The 24,800-nt window shown below is 34.2% G+C and overlaps 1 protein-coding gene across 4 annotated transcripts in view; it reads right to left on the reverse strand.

Annotated features, from left to right (window-relative positions):
- The window catches only part of Col19a1 (collagen type XIX alpha 1 chain), a 336,038-nt gene that overhangs the window by 296,861 nt on the left and 14,377 nt on the right, over positions 1-24,800 (reverse strand). For all 4 annotated transcript variants that reach the window (XR_012449953.1, XM_074080460.1, XM_074080453.1 and 1 more), the window contains exons 2-4: positions 24,414-24,539; positions 12,031-12,105; positions 10,627-10,726 (exon numbers count right to left, since the gene is read on the reverse strand). Coding sequence is in view for 3 of the 4 variants with exons in the window: in XM_074080460.1 (XP_073936561.1) it covers positions 10,627-10,726; positions 12,031-12,105; positions 24,414-24,504 (266 nt within the window). In the remaining variant the exon portion in view is untranslated. The remainder of the gene's footprint in view (positions 1-10,626; positions 10,727-12,030; positions 12,106-24,413; positions 24,540-24,800) is intronic.

A 24,800-nucleotide genomic window follows, 5' to 3' on the forward strand; every position in this document is an offset into this window, starting at 1 on the left:
TCATGATCCTAACAGGCTTTTCTTTTCATTTTAAGAATGTATGACTTAATGACTCACCTCACATTCTTGGCATGCCAAACTATAATTAAGGAAGTATAGTGATGACATACAGAATTATGTGTAACGGTCAGTCACTCTCATAAAAACAGCTGGACAACTTTTTAACTAAGTCACATGCCCTTATATAGGAAACTTCCTATCTACAAAAGAAAGAATGTCCACATGAAAACCCAAGAGAGCAAACACAGTCATTCTCTATAGCTTAATGGAATTGTAAACTAATCCTCCTAAAATGTTCAGCAAATAGAAGCTTCAGTGTCAAAGTTCTGACCATAGTCTTGAGTCTCAGAATTTAACTGGTTTTGAGTACTTGGAGAAGACCCAAAGAAGAATAATAAAAATGAAACAAGGATTAGAAAAATAGGCCCTTATGAGGGAAGGAATGGAACTATTGAAAACTGCCCTCATGTGTTATGCTTAAGGAAGTATAGCCTTTCTTTATAAGACAAGGGGTCAGAAAATAAATTTCAAGTCACACCTAACATTTATAGTCTCAGGGATTTAAAGGGGAATAGCATTGCCTAAAAGTAGTAGCAACTTTTCCAAGGTAGCCTAAGTTTGAATGATATAGGCCAGCAAGAGGGAAGTAAAGGCTTTTCCTTACCCTGCATTTTAGGAAGCCAAGACTAGACCTTTATTTGTTCACCAATGGAAGCCCAGAACCTAGTGAAATGCCAGTCCCCAGTAATACTCAAAACTGCTTACTGAATAAAATGATGAGCTTACACTAGATTGCATTTATTTCAGTGGCTTATGGGTGATAGCCCTTATTCACCCTTTAGGCAAACAAACATTTTAGGAACCTCTAAAACACTTATTTAGCACACTACAGCTTTTGTTTGTAATTGCATACATTTTAAGTTTAAAAATAAAACACAAAAATTTTAAATCACAGTGCCTAATTTTACTATAGATATTGAGGAACATGTGGAATAAAAGGATAATGCCATGATGGAATATAGTTAGTGTTATCTATCAAGACCCCTAGAAGTAATTTACATTTCTAAGAAAATCAACTTCAGGAAAACAATCCTAAATGCATATAAAATCAAATTTCCTAGATGTTGGAGTGTTTTCTATCACAATAAAAATATGGATACTAAATAGAAAAGACATACTGATGGCATAAATTAGCAGCAAAGACAAGTACAAATCATGGTACACTACACATAATCTGCTCATATTTAGAATTATTTCCAAGGGACTGCTGAAATCCAGAGAACTTAAAAGACTCTAAAGATTGCTACACATCTTCCAAATGTATTATTTTAGATCTTCTACTTGTTGAGGATTATTGTGCTCATAAAAACATAAATGCAAATTAGATTATCTTCTACATACTATCAGTTTTTCTTTGAGATATGTTCATTTTTATTTGTATATATGTCATTTTCTTAACATTTTGATACTATCTATTGACACTTCTTCCCTGTAAAGTGAGTGTCAAATTTTCTTCAAAATTTTTAATTGTCTTTTGACTTTAATTTTTTAGCTGATACATAAAAACATAAAAATTGTACACATTAAGGGGTACCATGAAATGTTTCAATACATGCATAATATTTAATGAGCTAAACCTATTTACATCCACAATTATTTATTTTCTTATGGTGAAAACTTTCAAAATCTTTTTTTTCTAGCTTTTGTAAGTGCACAGTACATTACTGTTCTCTGCAGTTAACTTACTGTGCAAAAGGGCACCAGAACTTCTTGCTCCTAACTGTAGCTCAGTACTCCTTGAACAACTTCATCTATTCCTACAACCAAGTTACTCTTCCTGACTTCACATAACTATCGTTCTACTCTCACCAACTATCTATTTTCTTCCTTGTTAAGTTATGAAATTAAATACTCCTTGCTTCCATAAAGCAACCACCAATTGAAAGAGAGAGACAGAAAAAGAAAACTCCTTTTTACTGGAGATTTATTTATTTGTAACAAAAGCTAAGGGTCCATATTTCTTGTTTACATCATGGTGTCCAGTTATGCTATCCAAGCTCATAAAATCTATTAAATTTAACCCATGTTGGCTGTTTTTTCATGCATAACCTCATTTCCCCCATTTCCAGGGACTGCTTCGATTGCAAAAGCCACCAGCTTACAGGGATCATCTTAAATCAGAGTGGTCTGGAAGACATGTGAGCACTCCTCACTTTCTTATTTTTCCTAATGGGTCACAGAATGTTAATCTTCTGAAACCAATATGGCTTCAGCATCCTTCTCATCACAGTTATTCCAGATAGCCACTAGGTATCAAAATCCACAGTTGAATTCAATAATAAATCAGAAAATTCATTTCCCTGATACTTTTAAAATGTATTTCCTGTTGACCAATCAAGCTGAGAGTGTTCCAATGAGCTTAAAGAGGTACTCAAAGAGTTATCTCAAAAAGAAACTCAAAGAGGAACTTAAACAGAAGCTTATAGAGAACATACATAAACAACTCAAAGAATATCAAGAGAACACAGGTTTAAAAACCTTGAGAAGACACAAAAACAACTAAATGAACTCAGAGGGGTCTTCAACATACTCCAAGATGAAACTAAGGAGATGATAAAAAAAGAGAGAAAGAGAGAGAGAGAGAGAGAGAGAGACATGAAATAATGAAGATAGCACAAGATATGAAAGAAAAGTTTAACAAAGGTATGGGAAATCTCAGAAAAAAAAGAATCAAATGGAAATTGTGGAAATAAAAAGTTCCTTAAATCAAATAAAAAATAGTTGAAAGCCACTTCAGCAAACTAGAACAAGTGGAAGAGAGAAGTTCAGGGCTCAAAGACAAAATAGATGTTAACGAATAAACAGAAGAATTCTTAGACAAAAGACTCAAGAGCTGCTAAAGGCATATGCAAGAACTCTGCAATTCCATCAGAAGACCAAACTTGTGAATCATTGGCATTGAAGAAGGAGAAGAGGTGCAAGCCAAAGGAATGCATAATATGCTCAACAAAATAATAGCAGAAAATTTCCCAAATCTCAACAAGGAGATGCCCATTCAGGTACAAGCCTCCAGGACACCAAGCAGACATGAACAAAATAGAACCTCTCCACAACATATTACTTAAAACAACTATCATGGAGAACAAGGAAAGAATTTTTAGGTTGTAAGAAAGAAAAATTAAATAGCATATAAAGGTAAACCCATCAAAATAACAGCAGATTTCCCAACAGAAAACTTAAAAGCAAGAGGGCTTGGAGTGAGGTATTTTAAGCACCGTAAGAAAACAATTTCAGTCCTAGGATACTCTACCCAGTAAAGCTATCATTCAAAATTGATGAAGGAATAAAAGCCTTCAATGATGAACAGAAATTAAAACAATATCTGACCACCAAATCACCATTACAGAAGAATCTGAAAGGAATCCTTCACACAGAAGATGAAAACAAACATAATCATGAAAGGATGGGAAATATTAAACCTTAATAAAAGAACAGACAAGTAATCTTCTATGCTACAAGAGAGTAGCATAGAATTAGTCACATATACACAAATCCTTAAACAACAAAAGCAATTAAATGGAAGGAATCATCACATACCTCTCAATATTAACAATGAATGTTAATGGACTCAACTCCCCCATCAAAAGACACCGATTGGCAAATTGGAATAAAAAGGAAGACACAACAATGTGTTTTTCACAAGAAACCCATCTTATTTACAGAAACAAACAATGTCCGGGTGAAAGGGTAGAAGATCTACAAAGCAAATGATCCCCCAAAACAGGCAGGAATAGCAATACTTAGAGAAAGTGGACTTCAAACCTAAATCAGTCAGAAGAGACAAAGAAGGTCACTTCATACTAATAAAAGGAGCAATACATCAAGAGGAAATAATTATTAACTTACATGCAGCCAATGTCAGTGACCCAACTTCATTAAACATGTGGACTTAAAAGCACATTTAGAACCCAATCAGTAGTGGTAGAAGACTTTAATACTCCTCTATCACCAATAGATTGGCCATCCAGACAAAAAAATCTACAAAGAAATTGTAGAACTGAATGACACCATAGATCTAATGGACCTGATAGAGGTCCACAGAGTAGTCCATCCTGCAACAGCAGCATGCCATGGAACTTTCTCCAAAACAGACCATATCTTAGGTCAAAAAGTAAGTCTCAAAAAATATAAGGAAACTTAAGTAACCCCCTGCATACTGTCTGACCACAATGCAATAAAACAAGAACTCAACGACAAAAGAAGCAGCAGAAAAATACTCAAACAACTGGAGGCTGAAAAATACTCAAACAACTGGAGGCTGAACAACACATTACTCAATGATCAGTAGGTCACTGAAGAAATGAGAGAGGAAATCAAAAAGTTCCTGGAATTTAATGAAAATGAAAACACAATCTATCAAAAACTATGGGACACAGCGAAGGCAGTTCTAAGAGGAAAGTTTATAGCCTTGAGTGCCTATATTAAAAACACAGAAAAGATCTCAAATAAATGACCTAATGTTACATCTCAAACTCTGAGAAAAACAAGAACAAGCTAAACCCAAAACAAGCAGAAGGAGAGAAATTATAAAAATAAGAGCAAAAATCAATAGAAAAGAGACACAAAAAAACCATACAAAGAATCAACAAAGCAAAAGGCTGGCTCTTTGAAAAAATAAATAAGGTTGACAATGCCTTGCAAATCTGACTAAAATGAGGAGGGAAAAGACTCAAATTAGTAAAATCAGAAATGAAAAGGGGGAGATAACAACAAACACCAAGGAAATCCAGGAAACCTTCAGGGACTACTTTAAAAAACCTATAGTCAAATAAATTGGAAAATCTAGAAGAAATGGACAAGTTTCCAGATAACATATGACCATCCAAAATTGAACCAAGAGGATATTAAACACCTAAACAGATCTATAACGCACAATGAAATTGGAGCAGCAATAGTATCCCAAAAAGTAATAGTCCAGGACCTGATGGATTCTCCAATGAATTCTACCAGACCTTTAAAGAACTAATACCAACACTCCTTAAACTTTTCCATGAAATATAAAGGGAAGGAACACTGACAAACTCATTCTATGAAGCCAGTATTACATTCATCCTAAAACTGGACAAGAACATAACAAAAAAAAGAGAATTACAGGCCAATTTCTTTAATGAACACAGATGCAAAATTTCTCAATAAAATAATGGCAAACCAAATTCAACAGCATATCAAAAAGATCATATACCATGATCATCCCAGAGATGCAAGGATGGTTCATCATATGTGGATCATTAAGTGTAATACAACATATTAACAGAAGCAAAGACAAAAACCACTTGATCACTTCAATAGATACAGAAAAAGCCTTTGATAAAATTCAACATAATTTCATGATAAGAGCTATGATTAAGCTAGGAATAAAAGAAATGTACCTCAACATTATAAATGTTATAAATGACAAGCCTATAGCCAGTATTATACTAAATGGGGAAAAACTGAAACAATTTCTCCTTAAATCAGGAATGAGACAAGGGTATCCACTCTCTCCACTCTTATTTAACACAGTCTTGCAATTCCTAGCCAGAGCAATAAGACAGGAAGAAGAAATAAAAGGAATACAAATGGAAAAAGAAGTTAAAACTATCCAAATTTGCAGACAACATGATCTTATACCTAAAGGACCTGAAAAACTCCACCAAAAAACTCCTAAACACTATAAACCGCTTCAATAAAGTAGCAGGATACAGAATCAATTTGCAAAAATCAATAGCCTTTGTATACATCAACAATGAACAGACTGAGAAAGAATAGAGGAAAACAATTCCATTTAAAACAGCTTCAAAGGAAATCAAGTACCTAGGAATAAACTTAACAAAGGATAAGAAAGACATCCACAAGGAAAACTACAAGCTACTGAAGAAAGAAATCAAAGACTACAGAAGATCTCCCATTCTCATAGATTGGCAGAATCAGCACAGTAAAAATGGCTATATTGCCGTAAGTGATCTACATATTCAGTGTAATTACCATCAAAATTCCAATGACATTCATCATAGAGATTGAAAAAACAACCCTAAATTTCATTTAGAAGCAAAAAAAGACTGCAAAAAGTCAAGGCAATACTGAGAAAAAAAGAGCAACACTGGAGGTATCACAATACTCAACTTCAAACTATACTACAGAGCCACATCAATAAAAACAGCATGGTACTGGTGCAAAAACAGATACAAAGACCAGTGAAACAGCATAGAAAGCCAGATATGAATCCATGCAGCTATGCCCATCTAATTTTTGACAAAGATGACAAAAACATACAATGGAGAAAAGGTAGCCTCTTCAGCAAACATTGCTGGGAAACCTGGGTATCTGCATTCAAAAAATTGAAACTAGATCCATGTCTTTTACCCTGTACGAGTATTAACTCAAAGTGGTTTAAGGACCTTAATATAAGACCTGAAACTTTGAAGCTAGACAAGAAAAAGAAGGGAATACACTGGAAGCAATAGGCATAGGCAATGACTTCCTCAATAGAACTCAAATGGTTCAGTAACTAAGAGAAAGGATTGACAAACGCAACTATGTGAAATTAAAAAGCTTCTGAACAACAAAAGCAATGGAAACCAAATTGAACAGACTACCCACAGAATGGGAGAAAATCTTTGCAGCTATACATCAGACAAGGACTGTTAATCAGAAAATATGGGGAGCTCAAAAAACTAAACTCCCAAAAAATCAATGACCCAATAAAGAAATTGGCAAATTAACTAAACAGAGCTTTTTCAAAGAAAGAAGTATTTTGACTAAAAAACACATGAAAAAAATGCTCACCATCCCTGGCCATAAAGGAAACACAAATCAAAACCACGACAAAATTCCACCTCACTCCTACATCCAGGAACACAAATAACAACAAATGTTGGCAAGGTTGTGGGGGAAAAGGAACCCTCATACACTGCTGGTGGGAATGTAAATTAGTACATGGAAAACAGTATGAAGGCTCCTCAAAAAACTAAAGCTAGAACTGCCATATGATCCAGCAACACCACTCCTAGAGATATACCTGAAGGAATGTGAGTCAGGTTACAATAAAGGCAACTGCACACCCATGTTTATTGCAGCATGATTCACAATAGCTAAGTTGTGAAATAGCCAAGATGCCCCACTACTGACGAATGGATTAAAAAAATGTGGTATTTATAACAATGGAATTCTACTCAGCCACAAAGAAGAATGAAATTTTGTCATTTGCAGGGTATGGATGGAGCTGGAAAACATCATCTTAAGTGAAGTTACCCAGGTTCAGAAGGACAAAAGTCAATGTTCTGTCTCATATGCGGAATATAAAACATACAAATATAACAATATTATGAAAATCAGATCACACTAAGAAGAGGTCACACACAAGAGGGGTAGGTTAAAAGAAGGAAACTAAGAAGGTGAATATGGTTGATGTACTCTATACAAGAATGAATACAGAATTTTTAAACCAGTTGAAACCACCATAAGAAAGGGACTATGGTAGAATGAACAAAAATAGAGGAGGTGAACCAATTTGGCTTATAATACATATATACATGTAAATATTAAAAGAAAACTCCCTATATAGCTACATAAATAAGCAAAATGTCATTTATTTCTCTCTTTTTTGTTTTTTCTTCTACAAAATCAGAGAACAGGAGGGCAGAACAGGTCCTGCTAGGGGTGAGGCAGTGGGGAGCGTATAAGTACCTTTGGGGGAGGTGGCAGGGAAAGAGGATAGCAGGGTGAATATGGTACAAATATTGTATACTCATGTATGTAAATACAAAAATGATACCTGTTGAAACTATTCCAGGAGTTGGAGGGGGGGAATAAAGGAGAGCAGTGGAGGGGGTGAATTCAAGTATGATATATTTGATACATTGTAAGAACTTTTATAAATGCCACAATGTATTCTCACCCAACACAACAATAAAAAAATTAAGTCCAACAAATCTATTTACTAGTATAGAATGATATGGGGTAGCTTAATTTTTCCTATAAACATTCAGAGGCAATATCACTCACTAAAATGCAAAGGAGTAAGAATACAATTTGTTTTCTCTATATGGATTCTTTCACTTGACATAAAGGTTTTGATGTTTCTCAAAAAAAAAAAAAAAGACAGAGAGAAAAGCTGAGTATGTTATCCCTTTAGGAGCAACAGTACACAGAAATTCAAAATTTCTGAACTGTCCCCATGGTACGTGTGTGTTTGTATCATTTCTCTTAACTTTACCAATTTGCTCTGATAATTGCCAAAACACATTTAAAAATAATCAAAGTATGATCTTCTGGGATATAGCTCTTGGTAGGTATAAAATAATGAGCCATTTCTTTCACATAACCAGAATACTTGCAGATACCAAGAAACTAAGGAAATTTACACTAAAAAGAAAACTAGATAGCATGCCACCTAGAATCTTTTAATGCCCCTAAAAACTTACCATTTGTTATCGCATTAAAGACTGAAGAACTGGAAAGAATTTAAAGCAAAATACACCAACTCCCTTAGATTTCTCCTGAGCCTGTGTCATTTCTAAGTGTACAATTATATGTGTGTGTATACTAGAGACCATCTGCCAGAGCAGCCTTTGGGAGGCCCTCATTAAGCTGGGCTCAAGGAAGTGAGCATACCTATTAGGTATCTTACCATCACATTTGTTAAGGTTCTTCCCTCATGAATCTCACCTGGTATATGCCAGAATGATAAAAACAAGTTCAGGCACAGAACACATCCCCATTTTCTATATAAAATAACATCTGCCTTTTCCCATGCTGACTCTGCAAGACAGCTTATTTACAAATATATAAATAGCTGCAACTTCACTCCAGTCTCATTGAAAAATCAAAATGGCATCATGCAGGAGAAGCATCCTAGCATACTTGGCTGGTGAGTGAAATGTAAGTGGAGATGAGCCAAACGACTTGACTTGATACTCGCTAGTCAGCTTAACCAGATACCCTCCAGTTTCCTGTAGTGAAGAGCCCAGGGCTCTGCTCCACCAAGCTGGAGAATGCACTTACACTGCTTGCCCAGGAATTGGGTAGTGATTTAGAATGAAAGACCGGAAAATAAATTTCAAGTTATAACATTTATAATCTCATGGATTCTAAAGGGAATAGCATTTCCTAAAAACGGTAGTAAGTTTTTCCAATGTTGCTATTTAAAATTAACTAAGTCTTCTTTCATACAAGTACAATGAATTTTTAAACTATTTCACTCCAGTTCCTTATATCATCTGGCCAGAATTTAGGGATTTAAATTGGCAGAAAGAAAGCAGTAAGAAAAAAATGCATCTTCATTTATGGAACAGAATTACTGCCTTTTCTAAATCTATTAATCAAAATTATCTACTACTAGTTAAGAAAAAACATATATGGGAGATACTCTTCTTACATCACATACATACCCAAACACGGAACCACTGTACTATCCTCAACACCCACTTGTAAAATCACACATTATAGCATAGGGCTATACAGTTATGTCTGCTGAAGCACCCCACCTGATGATCACCTGTATCCCTCCCCAATATCAAATTACTCTGTTCCTTTAACACTCTTCTTTCTTGCCAGTTTACTCTCTTACAATTTACTTTTAAGGAACCATGTAATTAAACTAAAATTCCCTAAATCATCACAGAACAGGAGGTTTTAAAAGAAACTTTTGTCAAGGAAAAAATGTTAGGAATCTAGATTGTACAAAGCATTTGAGAATAGGCAATGAGATGACTGATGCTATTTCCCTTTGAGAAATCAAATGTTGAGGTTCTTAACAACTGTGTCTGAAACTTAAATATTAGGCTACTCATCAGGAAATGAGAAATCCACATACGTTTTCACGCAGACATCTATGTTGCACATTAAGACGAATGGACTTTTGATGACTTTTCATTGCAGGAGTATTCATATAGAAGAATGCTCATATTTGTCTCAAGGAATAATACCATGAATATAGGCCACCCATCTTCCTAATGACTAGCTTTCTGAATTTCTATCAATTCATCCTCAAATTCTTGCCAACCATACTGGGATTGTTGTCTCGTATAGTTATTTATCAACTGTTACTATTTAAATGGCAAGAGATTTTTTTTCAAAGGTAAACTAATATAGGAAATTTTTGGTAAATTCATTTTGAAATGAAATGAGTATCAAGATCAAAAATAAAACTACTGTACTCTGTACAGTATATGAGGTATACACCTAATGCTAAACACTTTAATTTATCATGAAGCATAGTAAATATAGGATAAATGCAACGAGTATCAGTCTTTTGTCTCTTTTTATACACCAATGTGTCTTCTTTTCCAAAGTTCACATTTTAAAACCCAATATTGGTTCTGTTTACTTTAGCCGTAAATACTATTTCTTGAGAACTGTACTTAATTGCCATTCTCTAAAGATTATACTTCTGGACACAATATACAATATAAAACAAAGATCAGATTGCAAAGATTTTTATAAATAACAAATACATAAACAGCTCATTTACTACAATATTCTATTGGAGCTGATACTATTGAGAAGTTTTTATATTTTTAACAACTTATTTGGAATCTCCTTAAAAATAATTTTAATTTATTATTAAAAAGTAAAGAAAATACTTACATAGTATCTCTGATAAGAAGTCCATTTCCCAATCTGAAACAGGTTTTACCACCTTCACAAAATGCACGTCTCAGAGAAAAGCTCTCTCCTAGATCAAAACCTATAAAATGTGACACATCATTTAATCTTTACTTTTTAAAGATAGTAAACTCACAGAAATATTGATTTTTAACAGGATTTTTGTTGTCCTTATCTATAAGCAGAAATTATTTCAAATAAAATCCTGCTGCTTGAGATCAGCAAAATTTCTTTCTTTTTTCTTTTTTTGGTGGAATTGGGGCTTGAATTCATGGCCTACATCTTAACGCACTACACTTGCCCTTTCTGTGAAGGGTTTTTTCGAGATGGGTCTCACAAACTATTTGAACAGGCTGGCTTTGAACTGCCATCCTCCTGATCTCTGCCTCCTGAGTAGCTAGCACTACAGGTGTGAGCCACCAGCTCCCAGCATTAGCAAAATGTCTTGATTTCATTTTTTCCTTTTAGGGTACCAAAGGATGAGATTCATTTCCATACAGTATGTATAGCCATCTTCATGAAGGAAATTCACAAATATATTTCAAAAGACTCAAACACTAATTTCTTTTGGCCTAGAGATTACCCTAAGTAAGTAGAGTAGTTCATTGTAGTATCTCTGAAGTGTAAAGACAGAAAATTAATCAGACAAAAAATAAGATGGTTATTCACTTTAAATTTAGACAGTCTTTCACAAAGCCATGTGTTAGGAAAATTATATTGATGTGGGAAAATGCTGGGAATTCAAATGCAATATATGTATTATCATTGTGTATATGTGTGTGACAGAGAGTGAGAGAGAGAGAAAGAAACAGAGAGAGAGAGAGAGGAGGAGGAGGAAGAGAGGAGAAATAAAAAGATAGGAATGTTAGTTGAGTTTGGTCGTGCAAGTCTGAACTCCCAGAAGGCTAAGGCAAAGGGATCACAAGTTTAAAGTCAGCCTGGGCTACACTATCTCACACACACACACACACACACACACACACACACACACACACAACTGAGAAAAGGAGGAGGGGGAGGGGAAGAGAAGAAGAGGAAGAGGAGGAGGAAGAAGAGAAGGTGAGGGTTAGGGAGAACGATAGGAATGTTACACCGAAATAGTAATCATGACTGGTGAGGTCTTCTTTCTCATAATTTTTTTTCTCTTTCAGACTTTTTACCATGGATACAACTTTCATAATGTCAAATAACTTTTTTTTTCCCAACAGGCTGAGGTGTTGTTAATCTTAGATTAAACAATACAGAACTCTGCTCTCAGCATTTTTTTCTACAGCATCTGCTTTTATTTCTTTGTCAATGCTAGATCTCAAATTGAAATGCCAAAGAATCACCTACAGTGTGCTGCGTACCTGGTGATAATTTCACACGAAGGATTACAATGCTTACCTGAAACTTCAGGTTTATTTCTGTTGTCTTGTATAAACTGATATCCCTCTGTTCTCAGTGTAGGACATGGTTTTTCTATTTAAAAAAAAGTACACATTATTTGTACAATATTTTCCATCAAACTTCTTCAAATAAAATTAATCCTTCCATACAATCTGAAACTTCAGATTAAAATGAAGATAAAAATAATTAAATAATTTTATTAAATTTCTGTATAATAAGGTTAAGGTTACTACTCTCCTCACAGTGTGTCTGTGAGGATTTCAGATGTTTATTTGTATAAATTATTTAGAATCTTGCCTGGAATATAATGTTAGTTTTAGATATTATTATTATTATTGCCACTATTACGTGAACATTATTCATTCTTATAATTTGACATTAGGAAATCAGCTAACTTAACTACATCATTAAACTTTCCAAAGTATATTCTAGTAGTAAAACAAGTGAGCAACTACTACATTTTGACATAAATTTCATTCAAGTTTTGGTGTTAGGTGATATTAAACTTTAGAATAGAAGGGATCATGAATGGAAATAACTACGGTAAAATTGAAGAGTCAAATAGTGAAGATCTCTGCCATACAAAAGTAATCTATAATGAAAACAAAAAGATAAAAGCATCAAGAAAGTATTAATGATGTGCAAATTTTTAGCGATACTTAAAAAAATAAAAGACATTCTCCATTCACAGTGAACTTACACGTCAATACTACCTCAGTAATGCATAGTCCTGCACTAATTTTTAAACATCTGGGGCTATATTTAAATCTAATTCAGGCTAGAGTCTAGTAATATAACAATTCATCCACACAAAACTGCTGCCTATTTTCAGATAATGTCATGGTAACTATATGACTAGACAGCTAAGATCTTAAACTAAATCAATTAAATATTTTGACATCATGCAATCTCAAGTTTAATTCTCCATGTCTAAAATTTATGTTTGAGTTTCATGACTTAAAAAATTTTAATGTAGACAGGAGATTTATAACCAAATCGATCTTCTGCTCTGTGGGAAGTGGAAATTGCTGATTCTCCAGTTCAACTGCTGAGCACTTCAGCACATCATTTGATAAATATATCACAGACTTCAGAGGTGGTGACAAGGCATCACTTAACATATTTAACTGAGAGAACAAATTATATTCTAAATAGTACAATCACTTAAATTTAAAAGTATAAAGCAAAACCCTGCAATATTATATATATTTTGAATACACTGAATAATTTTAGAGGTTGCTTGACTACTTAGGAAATTCCTACCCCAGAGAACTTAACATGACTTCAGAATGTAAATAATATTAAATTAATAGCAAATAATAAATGATCATAAATGTGAAAAGTAACGCAATAGAGCAGAAGCAGGTAAAACATAAAATCTTCACAAACTTGGAAAGGAACAGAGTAAGTGTTGCAAAGTAAAATTCTGATAAATGGGACTTTATTGAAATTAAAGTTTTTATTAATCAAAGGACAGCATTAGAAGTGTGAAAAGGCAAGCCATAGACTAAGAGAAGTTATTCAAAATACATACATCTAAAAGCTAAAAGACAAGACATAGATCAGGAGAAGATATTTGCCACACATATATTCAATATAGTATCACATCCATAATAAAAAAGAGCTCCCACAAATCAATAAGAAAAAGATTGTAAAGCTTTTTTAAATGTGTGCAAAACTAAAAACAAACAAAAAATGACCTGTAAGCACTTCGCAAAAGAAAATGCAAAAACAAAACTTGTAAACAGCTCACAAAAGAGAAGAGAATACCCAAATTTCCAACCCGCATATCAAGGTGCACAAAATTATCAATGATCAAGGAAATACAGAGAAAAACTATGAAGAGCTACCATTAAATAGCTAAAATTAAAGAACTGACAGCACCAAGTGTTGATGAGGATACGATGAGGAATGAATGGAATTCATGTTTTCAATAATATCTATATAAGTATTTTGTCACTCAAACAATAGCTCTTCTATATTCCTTGTAGTAGTGTAAATTAATATGACCTCTTTAGAAAACTGTTTGGCAGTATTTGCTAAGGCTAAATATACATAAACTCTATGACTTAGAAATTCAATGACCCAAGAAAACTGACAGTGAAGGGAATTAGTGTAGATGTCCCTTTTAGATAAGAATATTCATGATGGCATTATAAATAATAGACTAAAACTGGAAACAACCCAATAATTCATCAACAAGAGAATAAATTGTGGTATAAACAGCAAAAAACAACATAGCAATAAAACGAGTGAACTAATAACATATGCAACAACTGGATGATCTTCACAGATATAATATTAAGAGGAAAAACATCATTTTCCCTAAATACATATCCTGATTCCATATATATTAAATTCAAGAGATTATACAACTAATCTGTGTCACAGTAGTGGTTATCTTGGTAAGGTGACAACTGGGAGCAGGTACAAAGAAACTTTCTGGGATTCTGGAAACATTCTATATTTTGATCTGAGTGACAGTTATACAAGTATATAAACACATAGGTAGAAATTCATTACATTGTACACTTAACATTTGTTGATCTTAATGTGTATCATACCTCAACAAAAGGAGGAAAATGGAGTCTCTAAGAAAATATTTTGATCTAAAATAATTCTTCTAAAATGTAAATAAAACCCCTAACTTATGATTAAATTTATATAATGGCTACAAATGATTTTATATATATATTAATTCCATATATATATATATATATATATATATACACACACACACACACACATATATATATATATATGGAAGCCTCAATAGATGATTGGCAAAGTAAATCTCAAGAGAGCAGAAAGGAACTTCCCACTTTGGTACTTGGGTAATTAGGGGAAGGTATGATGGACTATTTCCAAGTTGGAAACAGTATATAGCTTATTTAAATTCTCCCAAGGACTCAGTGAATATATGATAATGTTCAAAGAATAAACCTGTCATTTTGAAATGAATGGAACTCAACATTTCCAGTAATATTTATGTATTTGTCCACAAAAGAATTTGGTTTATGAAAATCAAATGTCATTTCATATCTTTAGAACATGTGCTTTGTTGTGAAAAGCTGAAAGAAACAAGTTAAAACTAAGTGTTAATTATTTGGCAGTAAGATTTAAGGCACAATAATCTGAATACATGAAGTTTTATGAACCCGCTGCATAAAGATGGCAAAGCAGTGAAAATGGCTACCACAGGTTGGATATGTTAATTTATTTAAATGTAAACATATAAATATAGATTTTAATATTAATGTGCCTTAGAGATTTACAGATAAAGACTCAAATATTGCTTCAGGTAGGCAAAGACCAAGCACCACCATCACAGTTTTGCTTCAAAGGCTCTCTGGAATTTCAAAAATGATGACTAAAATTTTACCACAGAAGATGTACTGCTTAGAGAAGTAACGAACAGGTTCTTTCAAAAGCAAATACAAGGGTCTTTAACAAATTCTCGCTAAGATATTAGTGTTAATGGTTGTCACACCCACTTTCTTTCTCACTTGGCTTGCAGGACCTGGGCAATTTACAGGGTTGGATGAGTACTGCCAAGAGCCATAGGAAAAAGAAAAGCAGGCTATCAAGGTCAGATTTTCACATCGCATAACTGTACCTAGATTACACACAAAGAAAGTACATACTTCTTGATATTTTTTGCCCCCTCCCTCCTTCTAAAATTTAGAGTCCGTGGCACTTGACAACAAGTTATCAAAGAATGGATTACATAGCTGCTTCATGATAGAGTTGAAATTAAACATCTTTTCCATAAGCCAACTTTTCCCTGCCACAGTGAATACTTCCTCTTCAACAACACATCTTAAACAAAATAATAGCAAACCCAAAGCGACTCTCATCATTCTTTAGAAGAAACGAATTTTGCTTCCACTGCCTGTTCTAAACATGTGCTTAAATAATAAGCTTCCCTTACACACACACACACACACACACACACAATCACCTTTCCCCTTGATCTCTAAATCCTTCTACTATTGTTTTTATCTGCTGGCATAGCCTCCTATACTTTCATCTTTTTAAAATTAAATTTATTTTTAATTGATGCATGGAAACATAAAAATTGTACATATTAATGGGGTAACAGGCAAGGATTTCTGGAGATGTCCCTAAAACACAGGAAACAAAAGCAAAAATAGATAAATGGGAATGCATCACACTAAAAAGCTTCTGTACATCTTACATCATTTGAAACATATTTTTCTCTATATTTTTCTGTTTTTTTTTTTCTTTGGTGGTACTTGAGTTTTGAACTCAGGGCCAGGGTTTGCTAGGCAGGTGCTCTACTGCTTAAGCCATACCACCAACTGTTTCAAATTTAGTTATTTTTCAAATAGGGTCTTACATTTATACCTAGGAGGGCTTAGACCACAATCCCCTATTTATGTGCTTCCTGAATAGCTGGGGTAACTGCACATGCCACCACATCCAGCTTGTATTGCTTGAGAGGAGGTCTTGAGAACTTTTTGCCAATCTCCCAATTCTCCCAATCTCCACCTCCCGTGTAGCTAGGATTACAGCCATCTGGTATTTTCCACAGCCGTTTACATAAAAGCCTCCAGTTCAACATGGTCTTCACTGAAAGTATGTCCATGTTCCTCTTTTTCATTTTTATTATATACTGAAAGTATGTTGAATTCCCTTTCTTCTCTCAGAGAGCTATGGTGAGCTAAAATTTATCCATTTTATATTTTCAAATGATTTTTTATTCCTAAACGATGTGTGCATGCTTCCATGCTTACACTGAAAATGGACTAGTCATTTCTGTGACTCTGACCTTAGGAAAAGCTAGGTGAGGTCATTCCATGCACACTACAGAGGCAAAGGAGAAAGCAAAGGTACAGAAATCATGGGTGACTAGTGTAAACATGTTCTGTTGCACTCTTTATAGTTCATTGAGCGTTTTTAGTCTTACATTATTTATATATTACTTTACTGACTGCAGAGAAAGAAAGCATTTAATTTGGCAATGATATAATTTATATCTTAACTTTGTTAAAGTATGCAGATATCCATATATCTGCACTTTAGTAATAATGTATTATGAGTGATAGAGTACATTAGTCCTCCTTATCTGAGTTATTGCTTTCTGTGATTTTGGTTACTTGAAATTAACCAACGTCTATAATTTATAAGTTCTAAACAACTATTATCATTTATTGTCATCATTGTCTATTTTATTATTAGTTATTATTGTTAATGTTTTACTGTGCCCAATTTACAAATTAAACTTTGTCACAGGTGTGTATGTATGTATAGGAACAGCATATACCTATACATATACGTGTACATATACAGTGCAGTACTATCCACAGCCTCAATCACCAAATGGGGGTCTTGGAATATAAGCCTTTATGGATAATAGGGACTACTATATTACAATACTCAATTAAATGTGAATTGTCTTTCAAAAAGATACTATGAAGTATAAATTCAGAAGCCTGTCCATTTGTATTTTATCTGTCCTACAGAATGAGGATTGGTCACTTCCCAAGAGGTCTAATAGGACAGTATGTATTGCTTTGGTAAATTTACCAGAATCTGTGGACTAGCCTTTGACCTTGCAGACTAAGAAATCAGGGTTTTTATAACTCACAAAATGCAGATCCATTCTCATGTGCCCCCCCTCATTCCATTGACTAGTTAGTCTTTTAGCCTTGCTTGCTGTTTCTCCCATATGCTCAACTGTCCTCTGCCATAGGATCTTGGTGCTGATTGCCTTCCAGATGTCCACGTGCCTCACTCTCTCACAGCCTTCTTGTTTCTGCTAAAATGTCCCTACAAGGGCAGCCTTCCCTGACCAGGCTGTCCTCCCTTTACATCATGCAGGATTGCCAAACATACAGATGAAATACAAGATTCCCACAGACCTAATACAAATACACCAATATTGTAAAGAACAGGTCACATGAAGGGGAGGTCACATTTGAGAGAGGGAGGGTAAAAGAAGGAAATTAAGTTGAATATGGTTGATGTACTCTCTATACAAGAATGAACATAGAATTTTTAAACCTACATGAAATTGTCATAGAAAGAAGAAAAACAGAAGAGATGAACTAATTCAAGTTATAATACATATATACATGGGAATGTCACAAGGAAACTCCTTGTATAGTTATCTTGAACAAACAAAAATGTCTTTTTTTTTCTTTGACAAAATCAGAGAATAGGATGGTGGAACAGGTCCTCTCTGGGAAGATGATACCAGTGGGAGGGGGGAGGATGTGAGGAAAGGGCATGGGAGGGTGAATATGGTGCAAATACTGTATAAACATGTATGTAAATGGAAAAAATGATAACTGTTGAAACTATACCAGGAATGGGGGAAGGAGAATAAAGGAGAATGATGGAGGGGGTAAATTCAAATTCAAAGAATTTTTATAAAAGCCACAATGTATCCCCAGCACAACAATAAAAAATACAAGTGTCCCAGTCAAATTTGAATGTCAGATATAAAACAAAATATTTTAATGTAAGTATGCCCATATAATATTTAAAGTATAGTTATACTAAAAATCATTCATTATTTCCCTCTACTAGAAATTTACCTTGCTATTCTATATTTTATCTTCTAACTTTATTTGCTTGCCCACACTCTGTGAGCTAGATATGATGTTACCCTGGGCTACAGGGATGGCAGTGAAGATGCAAAAACAAGAAGGAGTGGAGAAATAAGAATCAGGAAGGCATGATAATGGGTTGAATGTAGGGAGGAGAGAGCATTGACTTGCTTAACTGGATAAAGGTCTAACTTCCTGAAATCTCATCAGAGAAATGAGTATTTTGGCAAAGTGTAAATTGATCGATACTGGAAGAGAGAAGGAAACATGAAGTCAGAGATGCAATTACTAAATTCACATGGAAAAGTTATTAAATAGATGCTTAGAAATAGGAGTATGGGATTATATAAAACTAAGAAGCTTCTACACACCAAAGGAAATAATCAACAGAGTGAAGAGACAACCTACAGAATGATAGAAAATATTCAACTGACAAGAGATGAGTCCTTAGAATATTCAAGGAACTCTAAAAATTCAAAAGCAGAACAAGACTCAAAATAATCTGATTTAGAAAATAGGCAAGTGAACTGAATTTCTCAAAGGAAGATATGCAAACCAGGTTCAGGCAGCTCATGCTTGTAATCTTAGCTACTTGGGAGGCTGAGATCAAGATTATCATGGCGAAGCCAGTCCAGGCAAATATTTCACAAGATCCCATCTCAAAATTAACCACAGCAAAATGGACTGGAGGCGTGGCTCAAATGGCAGACTGCCTGTTTTGCAAGTATATCCAGTCCCACCCAAAGACAGACAGAGAGAGAGAGAGAGAGAGAGAGAGAGAGAGAGAGAGAGAGAGAAAAGAATAAAGGAAAGAAGGAAGGGAGGGAGGGAGGAAGGAAGAAAGGCAGGCAAGCAGGCAAATGGCAAACAATACATGACAAAATACTCAACATCACTAATCATCAGGCAAATTAGTAAGATATCATGTCATCTCAGGATGATAACTACAATGAAATATTATCTAACCCCAATTAGAATAGTTATTATCAAAAAGATAAGAAATAAATACCAAAAAGGATGAATAAAAAAAAAGGAGCTCAAATATACTTGAGTTATTGGGATTGTAACTTAGTACAATCTTTGGGAAAAACACTATAGAAATTCCTCCAAAAGCCTAAAATAAAACTACCTACCATATGATCCAATTATTCCACTACTAGACTTAGATCCAAAGGAAATTAAATAATTACATCAAAAAATACTTACACTTCTATGTTTATTGCAGTGTTACTCACAATAGCCAAGATACAGAATCAGAGGAAACGTCCACTGGCAGAAGAATGTGTAAGGAAAATACTACGTAAATGTACAGCAGGATGTCATTCGGTCATAAGCAAGAATTAGGTACTGTCATTGGTGACACCATGAGTGGGACTGGAGAACATTATGTTAAGTGAAATAAGCCAGGCACAGAAAGACAAGTACTTCATGTACTTGCTCAGATTTTGAAACTTAAAAAGTTGATTTCATTAAGCAGAGAGTCAAAAGTTAGGAAAAGCAGGGGAGAAGAGAGAAGGGTTGAATAATGGGTACCAAAATGCTACTACATAGGAGGAACAAGTTCTAATGTTCTGCAGCATAATAGGGTAACTACAGTTTACAAGACTTTATTGTAAGTTTTATAAGGAAGTAGAAAGTGGGAGCTCAGAGAATTCCAATATAAAGAAACAATAAATGTTTAAGGTGAGGGAAATGCTAATTATCCAGATTTGATCGTTACATGTTATATGCATGTACTGAATTCTCACATTGTACCCGTAAGTAGGTACAAATATTATCTGCCAATTAATAATTGTTTATCAGTAAAGGAAAGAAAGAAAATAGGAGTACAGAACTCAAAAGATAGATACAGGGTATGAAGCGAATTGGGGAATAACACACAAGTCATGCTTTAAGCCACAGGGATGGAAGAGGTCATGTAGCAAGACAAGAGGGGTGAGGACTAACCCTGAACCTCGCTCTGACTTTTCTGTTTCTTCATGTCCACAAGAACACACATGACACCTATGGAATTGTTATTATCTTAAAATCATAATTAAGTATGCTTAGTCTGTTAGCTCCATTTAACAATGCAGGTTTCCTTAACCTGCATTAAGGAAAATTGTTTTCTTTATCAATAGTGGCAAAACTCATGATACAACCCTTTCCTCAAGACGGCAGTTGGGGAAGTAAAGAGCAACAGTTTACCACAGACATAGAACTGGCTTGCCTGACTTTCATAAATGGATGGAGGAGAGCCTTTTAGGTATTTTGCATTTTTTAAAAGCTAGAACTGCCTTCTTATGGGATAGAGGGAACAGAAGATCTTCATTTCATTGTTACTAGTTGTCCTCAGGCCCTGCTGTGAACATCACACTTTGCCAATACATTTGATAAAAACAGTGGCTAACAAAAATAGACAAAGTACACTGGACCAGAATATAACAAAAAATAATATGAAAAAGTGACCAAAGGAGAAAATGGGAGCATAGCTATTTTAAGAGAGAAGTCACAAAAGGTCACAAAAGCACCTTTCACGGCTTAGCTTTGATCCTAAACTACTATTCCTCCAAAGGAAAATACCTAGCTAGGAGCTATATTCTTTGTAAGTATTGTGAAGCTTTCCTCCACTTTCAAAATTTAAGAGCTACAAAGTACTTGTCAATACTAGGATTTTTACACAGTACCATACTGAATACTAGGATTTCTTAAAAATTTTTTTAAAACCCCACAAAATTCTCTATATGATACCATACTTTTAGCCCTAAGTATAAGAGTGAAGTGTCTGTCATTAAGTAAAATCCATATTTCATAATTATATTTTTCTTAAATTTAGTAGGTAACTAGTGTAACAGGGCTCATGTGTACAGCTTTGGGGCTACATTAATAATCAACTCAATCTAGACACTTCACACGAAGCTTCACTGTAAAGTTAAAATTTTTATTTAAATGGCATTCTGTCGTCTTTTAGCCTTTTACCTAGGTTTTCTGTTTTTCAATATTGCTTTTAATTTAATACTTACACCTTAGAACACATTAAGGAAAATAGAAAAAACTAATTATTTGATACTTAGCTTTCTATTGTAGAGGAAACAATTTTAAGCAACTGATTAAAGCAAGAGTTAAGATTCTCTAGCATTGACTATAACACAATTCTCTTCCCCACCTTCCTTAGACAACTAACTAAACTAAAACTATCACATTAACATTGAAATTCATGGGTAGTATGAAAATATACAGGTATAGTTATCCAGTATAATAATACTAAAATTGTGAAAATAATATGAAGTAACTCCATTCTTAAGTTAACAACTCAATTCAAGACTTTAAAATTCAAGTGTTATTTAATCTTCCCATATCATTCTTGATTTCTATCCAACCTCAAATATTCTAAATAATCATTAAACATACCAAAGAGTTGTAATGAAGCAATTAAAAAACTCGATTTATTCTTCAAATATTTAGTTTTAACAATAAACTGCTGACAACTTCACAGACTCTAGAGCAGAAATCCTAGCCTCTCCCTCAGATTTGTTATATTTTATTTTTAGATGTAATCACTTCCCTCCGTAAGTGGTTAATGACCACACGCACAGGTCTGCACATGAGCAAACTAAAATGGGAACGTTGTGCGGTGAATCAGACACACAAGACACAAGAAGAGTCCCTGCCAGGCTCTGCTCAGTGTGTCATATTCTTCAATAATACCTGTGACAGTGCTTTGCTGACATTTTCAACCAATGCAAATGATACTTGAAGGGAAGCAATTCCCAGGACATCTTCAGTATGTATTGCTCTGTGTGCACCATCTCCAAATGGCATGGCAAAAATCAATGTGATGTTTTTCCTCATAAATTTCCCTTAGTGCCTCATATAATGTGAAACTTATTACAAGTCAGATTAATTTTGAATTCACGTTCTTATGAAAATTCTTTGAAAGGGATTAATTTGGCAAAATAAATTGGACCTGAAAATACTCATTTTGGTAGGCCTGTAAACAAACCTGAATAAAGAGTCAAGATAGTAAAAATACAAAAGCAAAACATCTAGGAAAATCCCAAAGTGGGGAAGTTGTGTTGTATAAGGTGATTAGGTTCTAGAGATACGCTATGAACACTGTGATTTATAAACATTATGCTAGAAACAATTCTGTATTTGTACATTCAACTTTTGTTACAAAGGCAGATGCCAGCGGAGTATTCTCACAATAAAAAAGAGCTACTAAAGGATAAAAATAGATAAGAAAAAATTATAAAAGATAATAAGCTGAGGAGGAACGGGGACAGAAAGAAAACTAAAATGTCAGTTAATAGTCCCCAAAATGGATGCTTCATTAAGGTATGTCCCTGAACATCCTGCATCAGATCCACCTGCCAAGTTTGTTAAAGAGACAAATTACTCAATCCCATCCCAGCCTCACCTGCCTAACAGGAATCTCAGACAGTGCATTCAGGAACCAATACTTCAAGTCATTCTCACTTCCACTAAACTGGAGAACCACTTATGCAGACCCTTCAAATCACTGTTATTACTAAGAACTTTTTAACACATTAGCATGTGCCAAAAAACTGTTCTGCTCAACCCAACATTCATTCTCCTTTCTAACTACAGAAGTCCTACCACCCTGATTAAATTGCAAAGCACATTACGCCCTCTTTCTTAACGAGACATAAATTCAAAAGAGTAGCAACATTATCAGTATAAACTTCCTTGCTCATGATTTCTTTCTTTAACATAGCTGTAGTTGCTATGTGCCACTGCTAATTTCTCCCTGGAGAAAGTACTTTTCCTCAAGATCGTATGACTGCTACAGGATACCATTTATATAGTAAGAGAATATTTAAACTTTCAGGTGGATCACTTTAGGAAATGTACTTTCTGCTAAATTAGTGAAAAATCAATACTAACATACACCTCTGAAAGACTAAGAGTTGTACCTTTGTGATTGTTTTTACTTTGTGTACATCTCAAACTCAGATGTCTCTACTAGAGGAAGTTAATACCCATCCAGCAAAAATTATTACAGAACTATTGAAAGAATAAATGGCACCACTCAGTCTCAAGATGTGCATGTCATGTAGATGACGATCGCATTGTATGAGATCCTTTGAATAAAAGGATTTCAACTCTGTACTAAAAGTGCATCTACATCAGTAATTGATACGTAACCAATGTTTAAGGGAAGTTCTCTAAATTAGCAACATACAGTAATTAATTTTAAAAATCAGAGATGGAAGTAAATTGCCTTTAAGCCCTTCAAAAATATTTATGAGAAGACTGAACAATTGAACATTGAAAAATTGAAAATAAATACTGTCTATTTAGTTCAAAAGGTCCACTAAAGATGTGTCAACCTTTTCCTTATCTGAGATACCACGAAGCTGACATTTAGTTAAACCACATTTCCTTTTACACTTCTTACTCTATTTTTCACTTCCCCTAATTAAGATTAGATATGTCTTCATTAATCCTAATTAGTGATGAGTTTCTGCACTTGGAACTTGAACAAGTACTTCTTAAAGGGTAAAAAGCAAGATAATACCATACATATGCACACACAGACATACATGCATATAATTATATTTATAAATATCAACCACAGGAAGGGAAAGCTAGTGAGACATAATACGCACGTGAAAAATGAGGCAATTTTAGAAGTTCTCAGTGAGCATTATGTGAAAGTCAGTGGTGGAAAACAAGGAATCTTTATTCTATACGAATAGATCTAATCTATAGCCTCTTCAGCATTAAAAAGATTTGGCTTAATTATTTTTTAAAAGTGATTTAATAACACTTGGTAATTGGGCAAAGAGGTGACCTGGATACCTGGCTTATCCCTGACCGTCACAGAAGTGGAAGCAGGAAGTAGCAACACTGCCACCCAAGGCCAAAGTTTCCAAGAGCCAGTGCGCCTCATTGTGTCTTAAAACCATGTGAACAGGGGCCACGGATCTACAACAGAAGAAATGTTCAAGTTGAGTTTATTATATTCTACTCAATCATGTGCAGAAAATCCTTATAAAAAAAGAAAAAGCAGATTTTTACATTATATACAATCATATATACTATGCAAAATATATACCTTAATCTTTACGAAAGACCTTGAGACATATTTCTAGTTTCTAGCTGATTATCAATGTCACTAGTCCCTTACAACTTAAATTTTCTTTCTTTTAAATGGTTTTCAAAGCCATACCATTAACGATGATTTGT

The sequence above is a fragment of the Castor canadensis genome, chromosome 1 (assembly GCF_047511655.1).
Source record: "Castor canadensis chromosome 1, mCasCan1.hap1v2, whole genome shotgun sequence".
Taxonomy (NCBI): domain Eukaryota; kingdom Metazoa; phylum Chordata; class Mammalia; order Rodentia; family Castoridae; genus Castor; species Castor canadensis.